The sequence below is a fragment of the Triticum dicoccoides genome, chromosome 4B (genome assembly GCF_002162155.2).
Source record: "Triticum dicoccoides isolate Atlit2015 ecotype Zavitan chromosome 4B, WEW_v2.0, whole genome shotgun sequence".
Lineage (NCBI taxonomy): Eukaryota > Viridiplantae > Streptophyta > Magnoliopsida > Poales > Poaceae > Triticum > Triticum dicoccoides.
The window spans coordinates 23,230,764-23,249,909 of NC_041387.1; the positions used below are offsets into that span (position 1 = coordinate 23,230,764).

The 19,146-nt window shown below is 43.5% G+C and overlaps 1 protein-coding gene across 1 annotated transcript; it reads right to left on the reverse strand.

Moving 5' to 3' along the window:
- Nucleotides 1–7,860: 7,860 nt before the first annotated feature.
- On the reverse strand, nucleotides 7,861–9,481 carry LOC119293243. The gene is made up of 2 exons (XM_037571778.1): nucleotides 8,760–9,481; nucleotides 7,861–8,266 (listed from the first exon to the last, which is right to left on the reverse strand). Exons 1-2 carry the CDS (start codon nucleotides 9,044–9,046, stop codon nucleotides 8,227–8,229), a joined length of 327 nt encoding a protein of 108 aa, XP_037427675.1. The 5' UTR covers nucleotides 9,047–9,481; the 3' UTR covers nucleotides 7,861–8,226.
- Nucleotides 9,482–19,146: the final 9,665 nt, after the last annotated feature.

Genomic DNA, 19,146 nt, shown 5'->3' on the forward strand with positions numbered 1-19,146 from the left:
TTCCACCACCACCACGCCGTTGTGCTGCTGCTGGAGCCATCATCATCAACCTCTCCTCCCCCCTTGCTTGATCAAGGAGGAGACGTCACACGCACTGTACGTGTGTTGAACGCGGAGGTGCCGTCCGTTCGGCGCTAGGATCTCCGGTGATCTGAATCACGGCGAGTACGACTCCATCATCACCGCTCCATCTAACGCTTCCGTACGCGATCTACAAGTGGTATGTAGATGCAAACTCACTCCCTTGACTCGTTGCTTAGATGAACTCATAGATGGATCTTGGTGAAACCATAGGAAATTTTTTAATTTTCTGCAACGTTCCCCAATAGTGGCATCATGAGCTAGGTCTATGCGTAATTCTCTATTGCACGAGTAGAACACAATTTTGTTGTGGGCGTAGATTTTGTCAACTTGCTTGCCGCTACTAGTCTTATCTTGCTTCAGCGGTATTGTGGGATGAAGCGGCCCGGACCAACCTTACACGTACGCTTACGTGAGACCGGTTCCACCGACTAACATGCACTAGTTGCATAAGGTGGCTGGCGGGTGTCTGTCTCTCCCACTTTAGTTGAAGCGGATTCGATGAAAAGGGTCCTTATGAAGGGTAAATAGAAGTTGACAAGATCACGTTATGGTTATTCGTAGGTAAGAAAACGTTCTTGCTAGAACCCAATTGCAGCCACGTAAAAGATGCAACAACAATTAGAGGACGTCTAACTTGTTTTTGCAGCAATTGTCATGTGATGTGATATGGCCAGAAGTTGTGATGAATGATGAATGATATATTGTGATGTATGAGATCATGTTCTTGTAATAGGAATCACGACTTGCATGTCGATGAGTATGACAACCGGCAGGAGCCATAGGAGTTGTCTTTATTTTTTTGTATGACCTGCGTGTCATTGAAGAACGCCATGTAAATTATTTTACTTTATTGCTAAACGCGTTAGCCATAGAAGTAGAAGTAGTCGTTGGCGTGACAACTTCATGAAGACACGATGATGGAGATCATGATGATGGAGATCATGGTGTCATGCCGGTGACGAAGATGATCATGGAGCCCCGAAGATGGAGATCGAAAGAGCTATATGATATTGGCCATATCATGTTACTATTATATAATTGCATGTGATGTTTATTATGTTTATGCATCTTGTTTACTTAGAACGACGGTAGTAAATAAGATGATCCCTTACAAAAAAAATTCAAGAAGTGTTCTCCCCTAACTGTGCACCGTTGCTAAAGTTCGTCGTTTTGAAGCACCACGTGATGATCGGGTGTGATAGATCCTTACGTTCACATACAACGGGTGTAAGACAGTTTTACACATGCAAAACACTTAGGGTTAACTTGACGAGCCTAGCATGTACAGACATGGCCTCGGAGCACGGAGACCGAAAGGTCGAACACGAGTCGTATGGAAGATACGATCAACATGAGAATGTTCATCGACGATGACTAGTCCGTCTCACATGATGATCGGACACGGCCTAGTCGACTCGGATCGTGTAACACTCAGATGACTAGAGGGATGTCTAATCTGAGTGGAAGTTCATTAAAATAATTTGATTAGATGAACTTAATCATCATGAACTTAGTCTAAAACTTTTTGCATAATATGTCTTGTAGATCAAATGGCCAACGCTCATGTCAACATGAACTTCAACGCGTTCCTAGAGAAAACCAAGCTGAAAGATGATGGCAGCAACTATACGGACTGGGTCCGGAACCTGATGATCATCCTCATAGCTGCCAGGAAACAATATGTCCTAGAAGGACCGCTAGGTGACGCTCCCGTCCCAGAGAACCAAGACATTATGAATGCTTGGCAGTCTCGTGCTGATGATTACTCCCTCGTTCAGTGCGGCATGCTTTACAGCTTAGAACCGGGGCTCCAAAAGCATTTTGAGCAACACGGAGCATATGAGATGTTCGAGGAGCTGAAACTAGTTTTCCAAGCTCATGCCCGGGTCGAGAGATATGAAGTCTCTGACAAGTTCTATAGTTGTAAGATGGAGGAAAATAGTTCTGTCAGTGAGCACATACTCAGAATGTCTGGGTTGCACAACCGCCTGTCCCAGCTGGACATTAACCTCCCGGATGAGGCGGTCATTGACAGAATCCTTCAGTCGCTCCCACCAAGCTACAAGAGCTTTGTGATGAACTACAATATGCAGGGGATGGTGAAGACCATTCCTGAAGTATTTTCAATGCTGAAGTCAGCAGAGGTTGAAATCAAGAAAGAACATCAAGTGTTGATGGTCAATAAGACCACTAAGTTCAAGAAGGGCAAGGGTAAGAAGAACTTCAAGAAGGACGGCAGAGATGTTGCCGCGCCCGGTAAGCCAGTTGCCGGGAAGAAGTCAAAGAATGGACCCAAGCCTGAGACTGAGTGCTTTTATTGCAAGGGGAAGGGTCACTGGAAGCGGAACTGCCCCAAATACTTAGCGGAAAAGAAGGCTGGCAACACCAAAGGTATATTTGATATACATGTAATTGATGTGTACCTTACCAGTACTCGTAGTAACTCCTGGGTATTTTATAGCGGTGCCGTTGCTCATATTTGTAACTCACAGCAGGAGCTGTGGAATAAGCGGAGACTGGCGAAGGACGAGGTGACGATGCGCGTTGGGAATGGTTCCAGAGTTGATGTGATCGCCGTCGGCACGCTACCTCTACATTTACCTACGGGATTAGTTTTGAACCTTAATAATTGTTATTTGGTGCCAAGTTTGAGCATGAACATTGTATCTGGATCTCGTTTGATACGAGATGGCTACTCATTTAAATCCAAGAATAATGGTTGTTCTATTTATATGAGAGATATGTTTTATGGTCATGCCCCGATGGTCAATGGTTTATTCTTAATGAATCTCGAACGTAGTGTTACACATATTCATAGCATGAATACCAAAAGATGTAAAGTTGATAATGATAGTCCCACATACTTGTGGCACTACCGCCTTGGTCACATTGGTGTCAAGCGCATGAAGAAGCTCCATGCTGATGGACTTTTAGAGTCTCTCGATTATGAATCATTTGACACATGCGAACCATGCCTCATGGGCAAAATGACCAAGACTCCGTTCTCCGGAACAATGGAGCGAGCAACCAACTTGTTGGAAATCATACATACCGATGTGTGCGGTCCAATGAGTGTTGAGGCTCGCGGAGGATATTGTTATGTTCTCACTCTCACAGATGACTTGAGTAGATATGGGTATGTCTACTTGATGAAACACAAGTCTGAGACCTTTGATAAGTTCAAGGAATTTCAGAATGAAGTAGAGAATCAACGTGACCGAAAGATAAAGTCTTACGATCGGATCGTGGAGGAGAATATTTAAGTCCCTAATTTGGTACACACTTAAGAAATTGTGGAATCGTTTCACAACTCACGCCGCCTGGAACACCTCAGCGAAACGGTGTGTCCGAACGTCGTAATCGCACTCTATTGGATATGGTGCGATCTATGATGTCTCTTACCGATTTACCACTATCATTTTGGGGATACGCTCTAGAGACAGCTACATTCACTTTAAATAGGGCACCGTCTAAATCTGTTGAGACGACACCGTATGAATTATGGTTTGGGAAGAAACCTAAGCTGTCGTTTCTAAAAGTTTGGGGATGCGATGCTTATGTCAAGAAACTTCAACCTGAAAAGCTCGAACCCAAGTCGGAAAAATGCGTCTTCATAGGATACCCTAAAGAAACCATTGGGTATACCTTCTACTTAAGATCCGAGGGCAAGATCTTTGTTGCCAAGAACGGATCCTTTCTGGAAAAGGAGTTTCTCTCGAAAGAAGTAAGTGGGAGGAAAGTAGAACTCGATGAAGTACTACCTCTTGAACGGGAAAGTAGTGCAGCTCAGGAAAATGTTCCTGTGATGCCTACACCAACTGAAGAGGAAAATAATGATGATGAAGGTACTTCGGATCAAGTTGCTACTGAACTTCGTAGGTCCACAAGGACACGTTCCGCACCAGAGTGGTACGGCAACCCTGTCCTGGAAATCATGTTGTTAGACAACGGTGAACCTTCGAACTATGAAGAAGCGATGGCGGGCCCAGATTCCAACAAATGGCTAGAAGCCATGAAATCCGAGATAGAATCCATGTATGAAAACAAAGTATGGACTTTGACTGACTTGCCCGATGATCGGCGAGCGATAGAAAACAAATGGATCTTTTAGAAGAAGACGGACACGGATGGTAATGTCACCATCTATAAAGCTCGAGTTGTCGCTAAGGGTTATCGGCAAGTTCAAGGGATTGACTACGATGAGACTTTCTCTCCCGCAGCGAAGCTTAAGTCCGTCCGAATCATGTTAGCAATTGCCGCATACTATGATTATGGGATATGGCAGATGGACGTCAAAACGGCATTCCTTAACGGGCATCTTAAGGAAGAACTGTATATGATGCAGCCGGAGGGTTTTGTGGATCCTAAGAATGCTAACAAAGTATGCAAGCTCCAGCGATCCATTTATGGGCTGGTGCAAGCATCTCGGAGTTGGAACATTCGCTTTGATGAGATGATCAAAGCGTTTGGGTTTATGCAGACTTATGGAGAAGCCTGCGTTTACAAAAAAGTGAGTGGGAGCTCTGTAGCATTTCTCATATTATATGTAGATGACATACTTTTGATGGGAAATGATATAGAATTCTTGGACAGCATTAAGGCCTACTTGAATAAGTGTTTTTCAATGAAGGACCTTGGAGAAGCTGCTTATATATTAGGCATCAAGATCTATAGAGATAGATCGAGACGCCTCATAGGTCTTTCACAAAGCACATACCTTGATAAGATTTTGAAGAAGTTCAAAATGGATCAGTCCAAGAAGGGGTTCTTGCCTGTATTGCAAGGTGTAAGATTGAGCTCGGCTCAATGCCCGACCACGACAAAAGATAAAGAAGAGATGAGTGTCATCCCCTATGCTTCAGCCATAGGATCTATTATGTATGCCATGCTGTGTACCAGACCTGATGTAAACCTTGCCATGAGTTTGGTAGAAAGGTACCAAAGTAATCCCGGCAAGGAACACTGGACAGCGGTCAAGAATATCCTGAAGTACCTGAAAAGGACAAGGGACATGTTTCTCGTTTATGGAGGTCACGAAGAGCTCGTCGTAAAGGGTTACGTCGACGCTAGCTTCGACACAGATCTGGATGACTCTAAGTCACAAACCGGATACGTGTATATGTTGAATGGTGGAGCAGTAAGCTGGTGCAGCTGCAAGCAGAGCGTCGTGGCGGGATCTACATGTGAAGCGGAGTACATGGCGGCCTCGGAGGCAGCGCATGAAGCTATTTGGGTGAAGGAGTTCATCACCGACCTAGGAGTCATACCCAATGCGTCGGGGCCGATCAAACTCTTCTGTGACAACACTGGAGCTATTGCCCTTGCCAAGGAGCCCAGGTTTCATAAGAAGACCAGGCACATCAAGCGTCGTTTCAACTCCATCCGTGAAAATGTTCAAGATGGAGACATAGATATTTGCAAAGTACATACGGATCTAAATGTCGCAGATCTGTTGACTAAACCTCTCTCGCGAGCAAAACATGATCAACACCAGAACTCTATGGGTGTTCGATTCATCACAATGTAACTAGATTATTGACTCTAGTGCAAGTGGGAGACTGTTGGAAATATGCCCTAGAGGCAATAATAAAAGCATTATTATTATATTTCCTTGTTCATGATAATTGTCTTTTATTCATGCTATAATTGTATTATCCGGAAATCGTAATACACGTGTGAATACATAGACCATAACATGTCCCTAGTGAGCCTCTAGTTGACTAGCTCGTTGGTCAACAGATAGTCATGGTTTCCTGACTATGGACATTAGATGTCATTGACAACGGGATCACATTATTAGGAGAATGATGTGATGGACAAGACCCAATCCTAAGCATAGCACAAGATCGTGTAGTTCGTTTTGCTAGAGCTTTTTCAATGTCAAGTATCTCTTCCTTAGACCATGAGATCGTGTAACTCCCGGATACCATAGGAGTGCTTTGGGTGTACCAAACGTCACAATGTAACTGGATGACTATAAAGGTGCACTACAGGTATCTCCGAAAGTGTCTGTTGGGTTGACATGGATCGAGACTGGGATTTGTCACTCCGTATGACGGAGAGGTATCTCTGGGCCCACTCGGTAATGCATCATCATAATGAGCTCAAAGTGACCAAGTGTTTGGTCCCGGGATCATGCATTACGGTACGAGTAAAGTGACTTGCCGGTAACGAGACTGAACGAGGTATTGGGATACCGACGATCGAGTCTCGGGCATGTAACGTACCGAATGACAAAGGGAATTGTATACGGGGTTGTTCGAATCCTCGACATCGTGGTTCATCCGATGAGATCATCGAGGAGCATGTGGGAGCCAACATGGGTATCCAGATCCCGCTGTTGGTTATTGCCCGAGAGCCGTCTCGGTCATGTCTACGTGTCTCCCGAACCCGTAGGGTCTACACACTTAAGGTTCGGTGATGCTAGGGTTGTATGAATATGAGAATGCAGTATACTGAATGTTGTTTGGAGTTTCGGATGAGATCCCGGACGTCACGAGGAGTTTCGGAATGGTCCGGAGGTAAATAATTATATATAGGAAGTGGTATTTTGGCCATCAGGAAAGTTTCGGGGTCACCCGGTATTGTACCGGGACCACCGGAAGGGTCCCGGGGGTCCACCGGGTGGGGCCACCCATCCCGGAGGGCCCCATGGGCTGAAGTGGGAGGGGAGCCAGCCCATAGTGGGCTGGTGCGCCCCCTAGGCCCACCCCCTGCGCCTAGGGTTGAAACCCTAGGGTGGGGGCGCACCACATGCCTTGGGGGCACTCCTCCCCCCTTGGCCGCCGCCCCCTTGGGAGATTGAATCTCCCAGGGCCGGCGCCCCCCCTGGGGGCCTATATAAAGGGAGGGGGGAGAGGGGCAGCCGCACCCTGAAGTCCTGGCGCCTCCTCCCCCTGCTACACCTCTTCCTCCTCCGTCGCGTGCTTGGCGAAGCCCTGCCGGAGTGCTGCTGTTCCATCACCACCACGCCGTTCTGCTGCTGCTGGAGCCATCATCATCAACCTCTCCTTCCCCCTTGCTGGATCAAGAAGGAGGAGACGTCACACGCACCGTACGTGTGTTGAACGCGGAGGTGCCGTCCGTTCGGCGCTAGGATCTCCGGTGATCTGAATCACGGCGAGTACGACTCCATCATCACCGCTCCATCTAACGCTTCCGTACGCGATCTACAAGTGGTATGTAGATGCAAACTCACTCCCTTGACTCGTTGCTTAGATGAACTCATAGATGGATCTTGGTGAAACCGTAGGAAAATTTTTAATTTTCTGCAACGTTCCCCAACAAATAGATCAATATTTATGTCATCAAATTAGTAGCATTAGACTCATGATAAAATATATTTTCGTCATATACCTATTTGGTTTTACAAGCATTGATATACGTTTGCACATACTCAGTCAAACTTTGAGATAGTTTGACCCTCCAAGTTGAAAGTACACTCTTTCAAGGACGGAGGGAGTAGTAAAAATCACTACTATTATTTTATTAATATATGACCCATCATACACTTTCACAATAATTCTTAGATTCATGCTGCAGCCGGTTGTAAATTTACATCCTGCTTTCCTTCTTTCTCATACAACTCATCAAAAATATGACATTTTGATCCTTACAGCTTGCTGGCTGCAGCTCATTAGACTTGCTCACTAGTCCTTTGAGTCCTTTGAAAGCATGCAAACATACGGTCCATTATTAAAGAGATCATTGGGAAGAATGAAAGCTACTTCGGTGAAGTAGAATCTATGCATGCGAAGAATCTTTGAGCTTTACTCTGTGAATGAGAAGTGAGTAAGTTGGAGTGCTCCTTTTAACACCATTAACCCCTCCTCCAAAGAAGAAAAAGAAAAAGAACAAAACCTCATCAAGAGAGGAGAACAAAGCAGCACTTTGACCAAAGCAACCACGGTGCCATGGAGTGTGCACCATGCATCTTCCTCTACCCCTCTGTATCTACTACTAATACATGAATGAATACTTATAACTATATAACTGCCCCTTGACCATCATGAGCACCACCATATGCATGCATGGCTCTTAGCCATGGAACCTTCCATTCCACCTCAATGTTCGTGTGCTCTGCTCGCTCGCCGAGCCTCTCAACATTGATCTACGGTCTACGTGATTGCTCCCTGTCCTGCCTTACACTCTCCTTGCCGGTGCGTCTCCCCATCTGGCTCTCCTGAAAAAGCAAGCAAGAACATCATGGTTAGCCACATGCACAGAGGCAAAACAAACCGGTGAATCGAGGTAAGTTTGCGTGGCCATGATGCAGGGGACCAGCCAGAGGATCCTTCCATTATCCAAAGGGTAACCTGAGTATGTGCATGCTAGTTACAGTATATTGTTCTACTCCCTCCGTTCCCAAATAATTGTCTTTCTAGCCATCTCAAATGAACTACAACATACGGATGTATGTAGACATGTTTTAAAGTGTAGATTCATTCATTTTGCTCCGTATGTAGTCACTTGTTAAAATCTTTAGAAAGACAATTATTTAGGAACGGAGGGAGTAAATTATTAGCACTTGGTTGTGGGTACTGCAGTTATTATTATTTTTTTGTCTACTTTGTATTTGTAGTAGTATTGATAGTTTTTACAGTACAAGGTGTGGTTAAAACACGAGCACAATTGGAGGAAGGAAGAACAACCAGAGATGAGATGAGTAACAATACCTATTGTGAATCGGATCGGGCCCGTTCGGCACCTTCCTCTTGCTGTTCTTGTATGGATCCTCCAATGCAGCTCGCTCCGAAGGCGGTGCCGTGGCGGCAGCGGCGACGGGAGGAGCCGCGACTAGGGTGGCAGCCTGTGCCGCGGCAGCAGCCGGACCAGGAGCACCCATGCCACCAACTGCCCCAGTCCTGATGCCTTTCGCCATCGTCGCCGCCGACAAGAGCACCGCGCAGACGAGCAGGGCCAGCCCACTGATCCGGCATCGACCACCAGCAATGCCGCCCATGGCTCGCTCTGCCCGGACTTCTCTTGCTTTCCGCCGGCCGCTAGATCAGGCGACTGATCGCTGATCAGTTCACCACAGCCTGAATTCTCTCGTGCCCAGCTAACTAGCTTGCTTCGCAGAAGTGCTACGGCGTCTCCTCCTCCTGCCCCTCCTGATGCTGAAGAGGAGGTGATGGAGTTGGAGCTCCTCTGTTCGACCTTGGGAGCAGTGAGCAGAGGAGAGTGACAAGTGGCCGGCGATTGGAAGAAGAGAGAGTGAGTGTGTGTGTGATACTATGGTCCTAGCTGCCGATAGTACTATGGTCTTCTATCTACATATATATATATGGGAAATCTGTTCTTGTGTCTCTATCTGGCGTAGTTTTAGCTTTGATCGATCCCCTGACGTTGATGTGCAGCAGATAGAGATGTGGCGAGGCTCTGGTTTCCCTTTGTTGCTTGGCTCGAAAAAAGCAGCAGAGAAATCAGCACACAGACGCAGCAGGTCTAGTCGTGATCAGCCTACGTATAAATAGCAGAATTTAGCTGCGCGCCCGAGGAAGACAGGGAGGTTCCAAAATGGGTAGAGTAGATTATCTATCTAGCCATGCATGCAGGGGCCTACTACTCCACTTAGCATGCACTATCAGACTGTTTGATACTATGGTTGCTTTGGTAAGGATGATTCTTAGCGTGAGCATGGCTCGAATGATTCCACCGCATATGGGTTTGGTCGACGGCGACATGTGATGTGAGCCTAGCTCGTCGTATCGGCGAGCAGGGGAGCCGGCCGGAGGTGGTGGTCATCAGGTACTCCGGCGGCTTTGGGTTTGGGTTTCCGTTCCTGGTGTAATTTGGGACGGAAAGCGACCATGTGATACTCCCGGGGCCCTACGGCTTCTGCCGCTTTGAGTAGTGAGTTGGGTTTCCCGATCGAAGAGGACCCATCGCTGTCGCCGGCTGCCTCCTGGTTGGGCTGGGTTGGGACTCTCGGCCAATGGCCATGGCGCATCGCTGTCCCGGCCCTGGAATCATAGCATGGCTGCCTCCTGGCCTGCTCTCTCGGTTCCGGCGACCGAGCTTTTCCGGCTTTTGAGACAGGCCGGCCAGATCTCAGGTTGGAGCCATGCCTGCCGTCGTCGCCCGCCATGGATATCGATCGCTATCTCCTGGAATATCCTGCCGCGCCGCAGAGACAGGATGGAGGAATGTTTTTTGTAGGGGATCTTTTGACCGGACGGCCCATTCCCTTGGACCGTGGAGCTCTTGGGGCGGTGGTGTGCGCGCGCCGCGTGACGCAATGAGTGGTGCCACCGGGCTGCCACGACGCCGCCGGACCAGCGGAGGGGTGCGTGCTACCGCGCTGTGGATTTGTGATTGGGCGAGGCAGTCGCGTCTACCAGCGGAGTTATGGTACAAGCTTTGGTGGCGCACCGGCCCAATAAACCCGGACGGAGGGAGTAGTATCTAGTATGTCGTTGAGCCTGAGTGAGTACTACCTCCGTCTCGGTGAATAAGTCATTTGCGTAGTTCTAGGTTGACGATTTAACTATCTAAATATATATTATATGTGATACAAAATATATATTTAGAAACTATATCCTTGTAGAAATCTAGTGATATACTTTTCATGACATATAACATATATTTAATTCCTCAAATCGATGATCTAGAACTACGCGAATGACTTATTCACCTAGACGGAGGTAGTACATGATAAAAATCATGTCTTGCATGTACTACTTGTTTGGTAGGCTGCATATAGGTCGACTGCATTAGAGAAGCAGATTTTCTCTCGCGTTTGGTGGCCAGCGCCTGCGTTGGCTGGCTGATACACTGCATGCATGGTGTTTGTTTGCATACACTGGATATGATTAAAAGTTGATATCTACGCATGACACACATAGTTACAGTAGAGTGCTTCAGTGAGTAGGGTGGAAGGTGGCTACGGCGTCACGTCTAACACAACGAGCACGGAGTCGTAGGCGAGCGATCCCATCGGCGGCGCCACAAACCAATTGTTAGCGGCATCGCTACAGAGAAAGTCTGCGAGAAAGGAGGGGGGAGGGGAGGGGGGAGGCAGAGGGAGAGGAGGAGAAGTGGACTGCGCATGATGACGGTGTAAAAGTAGTAGGCTGCGGACGAGGAGGACAGAGGAACGACGATAGCGGCGACGGCAACACGACATGGAGTCCATGCGGCAAATTTCGTCCAAACCATCACACGAACACATTATTACACTACAATAAGGAGATACACATATACTCGTCTACGACCATCCAAACAGAAAATGTACAACATGAAAAACGTGTGAAACAATGAGATGAAGCTACTCGTCTAAGGAATATCCAAACGGTCAACTGTGCGCGATAAGTTTGATAAAATTCATCAAAAATAGCTTCAAACTTGAACACAAACTTGAACACTTACAGACAACAAAACTACAAAACGATCGTCTTAATGGAACCACGACCTTCATGTACATCATTTTCTTGTACAACTTATCTCGAATCAAAACACCATAGTGTAGATTAGAAGGGACTAGATGAAGGAGATTAAGAAATGACATTAAAACAGACCACACATATGCACTGAAGATGTAAATCTACTCATCTACGGCCGTTGAAATAGAAAACATACAACATAAAAATCGTGTGAACAACAAGATGAAGCTACTGGTGAAACGACATTTCAAACGGTCAACCGGGCGTGAAGATTTTGCTAAAATTCATTCAAAAAACCGCCAAACATTAGCACGAAATTGAAGATATACACTCCATGGAATCGGGAACCAGTCATCTGAATGGAACCACATCGTTGATGTGCATCTTTTGCAATAAGTACTTAACTCCTACCAACCTCCTCCCTAGGAGCATGCGAGTTATGCTTTGCTTCAAGGGCTAATATTTTTTTTTGCAATAAGTACTTAAATTCTTTAGGACTAATGCGAGTTTTCAGAATTTATGCACTTTCATCTGTTCATATTTGCAAAAAAAGAAAGACACTTTAAGTATTTTCACCTATCCATATTTTCCCAGTCTCTGCTATTTGTGAGCTGCGTTGGAATTTTTCTCGAAGAGGAGAGGAGATGCAATACAGTAGAGATAAGTATTTCCCTCAGTGAGAACCAAGGTTTATTGAGACAATAGGAGAATCACGCAAAGCCTCATTAACATCACATGCACACACAAAAGCAAATACTTGCACCCAACGCATGCAAGAGGATTGTCAATCCCCTTGAACTCGTTACTTGCACAGATCAAATCTTGTATAGTTAGATGGATAAATTGCAAAACAAAATAAAAAAAATAAAATGGCAGCAACGAAATTTAGGTTTTTGTAATATGATTAAAGTGGACCCGGGGGCCATAGTTTTCACTAGAGGATTCTCTCTCGAACACATAACATACGGTGGGTGAACAAATTACTGTTGGGCAATTGATAGAAAAGCGCATAGTAATGACGATATCCAAGGTAATGATCATGTATATAGGCATCACGTCCGAGACAAGTAGACCGACTCATGCCTGCATCTAGGATTATTACTCTACCAATCGACCTCTATCCAACATATGCATCTATGGTATTAAGTTCATAAAAAGAAGGAGCAACACCTTAAGCAAGATGACATGATTCTTTCACTGGGATATAGAACACCACAAAATTGAACCCATCACAAAGCACCTCTCCCGCTGAAGACAAATCAATCTAGTTGGTCAAACCAAACGGATAAATCGAAGAGAAATACAAGGCTATAGAAATCATGCATAATAAAGTTCAGAAAAGACTCAACTACTTCACATGAATATTCAGATCATAAACCAACAATTCATCAGATCACAATAAAAACACCACAAAAGAAGATTACATCGGATGGAACTCCAAGAATATAGAGGAGAACATGGTATTGAAGCTCAAAGAGAGAGAATAAGTCATCTAGCTACTAGCTATGGACCCGTAGGTCTGTGATGAACTACTCACGCATCATCGGAAGGTAGCAAAGATGATGTAGAAGCCCTCCGTGATCGATTCCCTCTTCGACAGAGTACCGGAAAAGGCCTCCAGATGGGATCACGGAAGAACAGAAACTTGTGGCGGCGACAAACGGGTTTCAAGTGGCTCTCTGTTGCTTTCCCAATGTTTGAGAATTTATAGAGGTGGAATTAGGTCAGATGGAGCCTCATGGGGCCCATAAGATAATAGCCCCCCAGGGCGTGCCCTGTTGCCTTGCCATCTCCTCGATTGTCCTATAGTCTCCTCCCAAAGCTTCTAGGGTCTCCCTTGTCCAGAAAAAAATCGTCAAAAAGTTTCGTACCATTTGGTACCATTTTCTAGAAAACCAAAAACAAGCAAAAAACGGCAAGTAGCACTAGGTACTTGGTTAGTAGGTTAGTCCCAAAATAATATAAAACAACATAAAAAGTCATATAAAATATCCAAGATTGATAATATTAATAACATGGAACAATAAAAAATTATAGATACGCTGGAGACGTATCAAGCATCCCAAAGTTTAATTCCTGCTCATCTTCGAGTAGGTAAACGATAAAAACAGAATTTATGATATGGAATGCTATCTAACAATCATGTAATCTCTTTATGATATAAATATTGAGAACAAAAGTAATTTGCTACACATGGTGGTAGCTACTCACGCATGCAACGACCGACACATGGTTGTGACACACATATACTCACCTGGTGGCTATTTCACGAACGTACAATGTCTAGCAGGTGCTACTTCTTGACCTTGCGTTGGTTTTTCCCTTGAAGAGGAAAGAACGATGCAACAAAGTAGAGATAAATATTCCCCTCAGTTAAGAACCAAGGTATCAATCCAGTAGGAGGAACACACAAGTCTCCAATGATAGCACCTACACAGACAAACAAATACTTGCACCCAACACGATAAAGGGGTTGTCAATCCCTTCATAATTACTTGCAAGGATGATATCTGATAGAGATGGATATAAAAGATAAGTAAAAGTGCAAAACAAGATAAAAGTAAACAAATTGCAGCAAGGTATTTTTTGTGTTTTTGGTTTTATAGATCTGAAAATAATTTGATAAAAGATAGACCCTGGGGTCATAGTTTTCACTAGAGGCTTCTCCCTTGAAAGAAAGCATATGATGGGTAAACAAATTACTGTTGAGCAATTGATATAAAAGAGAATAGTTATGTAAATATCCAAGGCAATGATCATGTATATAGGCATCACGTCCGTGAAAAGTAGACCGACTCATGCATGCATCTACTACTACTACTCCACACATCGACCGCTATCCAGCATGCATCTAGTGTATTCAGCAAGATGACATGATGTAGAGGGATAGATCCAACAAATATGAATAAACCCCATTTTTTATCCTTAATGACAACAATACAATACGTGTCATGTCCCCTTCCGTCACTGGGACCGAGCACCGCAAGATCAAACCCATTACAAAGCACCTCTCTCGTTGCAAGAAAAATCAATCTAGTTGGCCAAACCGAATCAATAGATCGGAGAGATATATGAAGCTATAATAATCATGGATAAAAGAGTTCAAAGAATACTCAAATGATATTCTTAGATAATCTGTACATAAACCCACAATTCATCGGATCTCAATAAACACACCGCAAAAGAAGATTACATCGAATAGATCTCCAAGAACATCGAGGAGAACATTGTATTGAAGATCAAAGAGACAGAAGAAGCCATCTAGCTACTAGGTATGGACCCATAGGTCCTTGATAAACTACTCAAACATCATCGGAAGGGCAACAAGGTTGATGTAGAAGTCCTCCGTGATCGAATCCCCCTCTGACGGAGTGCCGGAAAAGGCCCCAAACTGGGATCTCACGAGAATAGAAGCTTGCGGTGGCAGAATTTTTTTGGGGTGTGCCCCTAGTCTACGAGAAATATTTGGGTATTTATAGAAGAATAATTGGGGTTAGAAGAGCCACGGAGGCCCCACAAGCTTGGGGGCGTGATACGTCTGCAACGTATCTATAATTTTTGTTTGTTCCAAACTATTATATTATCTGTTTTGGATGTTTAATAGGCATTTATATGCTATTTTATATTATTTTTGGAACTAACATATTAACCGAGGGCCAGTGCCAGTTTCAGTTTTTTTTGCCTATTTTAGAGTTTCGCAGAAAAGGAATACCAAACGGAGTCCAAACGGAATGAAACTTTCGCGATGATCTTTCTTGGACTGAAAGGAAACCAGAAGACTTGGAGACGCAACGAGGCGGCCATGAGGCAGGAGGGTGCGCCCAGTGGGGTAGGGCGCGCCCCCTACCTCGTGGGCCCCTCATAGCTCCCCTGACCTAGTTCCTTCGCCTATATATACTCTTATACCCTGAAAACATCCATGGGAGCCACAAAACCACTTTTCCACCGCCGCAACCTTCTGTACCCATGAGATACCATCTAGGGGCCTTTTCCGGCGTCCTGCCGGAGGGGGATTCGATCACGGAGGGCTTCTTCATCAACACCATTGCCTCTCCAATGAAGCATGAGTAGTTTACCACAGACCTACGGGTCCATAGTTAGTAGCTAGATGGCTTATTCTCTCTATTTGATTCTCAATACCATGTTCTCCTCGATGTTCTTGGAGATCTATTCGATGTAATACTCTTTCGCGGTGTGTTTGCCGAGATCCTATGAATTATGGATTTATGATCAGATTATCTATGAATATTATTTGGTTCTTATCTGAATTCTTATATGCATGATTTGATATCTTTGCAAGTCTCTTCAAATTATCGGTTTAGTTTCGCCTACTAGATTGATCTTTCTTGCAATGGGAGAAGTGCTTAGCTTTGGGTTCAATCTTGCGGTGTCCTTTCCCAGTGGCAGTAGGGGCAGCAAAGCACGCATTGTATTGTTGCCATCAAGGATAAAAAGATGGGGTTTTCATCATATTTCTTGAGTTAATTCCTCTACATTATGTCATCTTACTTAATGCGTTACTCTGTACTTTATGAACTTAATATTCTAGATGCAGGCAGGAGTCGGTCGATGTGTGGAGTAATAGTAGTAGATGCAGAATAGTTTCGGTCTACTTGACATGGACGTGATGCCTATGTTTGTGATCATTGTCCTAGATATCGTCATAACTATGCACTTTTCTATCAATTGCTCGGCAGTAATTTGTTCACCCACCGTAATATTTGCTATCTTGAGAGAAGCCACTAGTGAAACCTATGGCCCCCGGGTCTCTTTTCCATTATATTGATTCTCTTTTACATCTTACTAGTTTCAGATCTACTATTTTGCAATCTTTATTTTCTGATCTATAAACCAAAAATACAAAAAATATTTACTTTACCGTTTATCTATCTCTATCAAATCTCACTTTTGCAAGTGACCTAAAGGGATTGACAACCCCTTTATCGCGTTGGGTGCAAGTTGTTGATTTTTTGTGAAGGTATTAGGTGACTTGTGCGTTGTCTCCTACTAGATTGATACCTTGGTTCTCAAACCGAGGGAAATACTTACGCTACTTTGCTATATCACCCTTTCCTCTTCAATGGAAAAACCAACGCAAGCTCAAGAGGTAGCAAGAAGGATTTCTGGCGCCGTTGCCGGGGAGATTTACGCCAAGTCAAGACAAGATTTGATCTTCCGTCAACTTGCCAATTTCTGGTGCCGTTGCCAGGGAAATCTACGTCAAGTCAAGCCATACCAAGTACCCATCATAAACTCTTCTCCCTTGCATTATATTATTCGCCATTCGCCTCTCGTTTTACTCTCCCCACTTCTAAAACGATTTTCAAAAACCTTTGCCATTTCTTCGCCCCTCTTTCGTTCGTCTTTTTCACTTGCTTCTTGTGTGCTTATGTGTTGGATTGCTTGCTTTGTCACGATGGCTCAATATAATACCAAATTGTGTGACTTTTCCAATACCAACAACAATGATTTTATTAGCACTCTGATTGCTCCCACTACTAATGTTGAATCGTGTGAAATTAATGCCGCTTTGTTGAATCTTATTATGAAAGATCAATTTTCTGGCCTTCCTAGTGAAGATGCCGCATCCCATCTAAACAATTTCGTTGATTTGTGTGATATGCAAAAGAAGAAAGATGTGGATAATGATATTGTTAAATTGAAGCTATTTCTGTTTTCGCTTAGAGATCATGCTAAAACTTGGTTTTCATCTTTGCCTAAAAATAGTATTGATTCGTGGAACAAGTGTAAAGATGCTTTCATCTCTAAATATTTTCCTCCCGCTAAGATCACCTCCCTTAGGAACAATATTATGAATTTTAAGCAACTTGATCATGAGAATGTTGCACAATCTTGGGAGAGGATGAAATTGATGATACATAATTGCCCTACACATGGTTTGAATTTGTGGATGATTATACAAAAAAATTATGCCGGATTGAATTTTTCTTATAGAAATCTTTTAGATTCAGCCATGGGAGGAACTTTTATGGAAATCAATTTAGGAGAGTCTACTAAGCTCCTAGGTAATATTATGGTTAATTATTCTCAATGGCACACCGAAAGATCCACTAGTAAAAAAGTTCATGCGATTGAAGAGATTAATGTTTTGAGTGGAAAGATGGATGAACTTATGAAATTGTTTGCTAATAAAAGTGTTTCTTATTATCCTAATTATATGCCTTTGTCCACTTTGATTGAGAATAATATTCAATCTATGGATGTGAATTTTGTTGGTAGGATTTTTTTTGGTAACAACGCGTATAGAGGGTTGTGATAGGCTTGGCGAGCCAACGTAAAAACTAGCCAGTCCTTTGGGTATGAAACCCATTTGGGCGAGAGTAGTACTAGGATGGGTGAGGAAGTCCTCATGAAAGGGTTTCATATTTAGCCTACCCCAACTTGTTTGGGACAAAAGGCTTGGAAGAAGAACAACGCGTATAGAGGCAATTTTAATCCTAAGTCGTTTACTAGTAATTCCTCTAATAATTATGGTAAATCCTACAACAACTCTTATGGAAATTTTAGTAATATGCCCTCTGATTTTCAGAATAGTGTTAAAGAATTTGTGAGTTCTCAAAACAATTTCAATGCTTTGATTGAAGAAAAATTTCTCAGGATCGATGATTTGGCTGGGAACATGGATAGGATTTCTCTTGATGTTGATTCTTTGAAACTTAGATCTATCCCACCTAAGCATGATATAAATGAGTCTCTCAAATCCATGAGAATTTCTGTTGATGAGTGCAAAGAAAGAACCGCTAAGATGCGTGCTAAAAAAGATTGGTTTGTAAAAGCGTGTTCTTCTAGTTTTCATGATAATAATGATGAAGATCTAAAAGTGATTGATGTGACTCCTATTAAATCTTTGTTTTCCAATATGATTCTTGATAAAGATGGGATTGGATATGAGTCAACTTTAGTTAAAGGGCGTCCCAATGATTTGGAGTTCTTAGATCTAGATGCAAAAATTGATAAAAGTGAGATTGGAGAGGTCAAGACTTGAAGTAGCAATGAACCCACTCTTTTGGATTTCAAGGAATTTAATGATGTTCTTATTGTTGCAAATAGGAATTATGTGCCCATAGATTTCATTGTTCTTGTTATAGATTGCAATCCTACATGTCCTATTATTCTTGGTAGACCTTTCCTTAGAACGATTGGTGCAATTATTGATATGAAAGAAGGAAACATTAGATTCCAATTTCTGTTAAGGAAAGGCATCGAACACTTTCCAAGGAAGAAATTAAATTGCCTTATGAATCTATTATGAGAGCCACTTATGGATTGCATAGCAAAAATGGCAATACCTAGATTTATTCGTGTTTTTATGCCTAGCTAAAGGCGTTAAATGATAGCGCTTGTTGGGAGGCAACCCAATTTTATTTTTGTTCTTTGATTTTTGTTCCTGTTTAGTAATAATTAATTAATATAGCCTCTGGTTATATGTGGTTTTATGTTTTAATTAGTGTTTGGGCCAAGTGGAACCTTTAGGATGGCTTACGGTGATAGTTGTGTTGATGTGAAAATTAGAAACTTTTGCGCTTAGTAAATTAGTTTTTAAAATTCACGTAAACATTCTTTTGATCTGATTATTTTTATATGGATTGGTACACAAATTGCTCAGGTTTTCCTAGTTTGTATGGATTTTTGGAGTTACAGAAGTATTCGAGAGTTA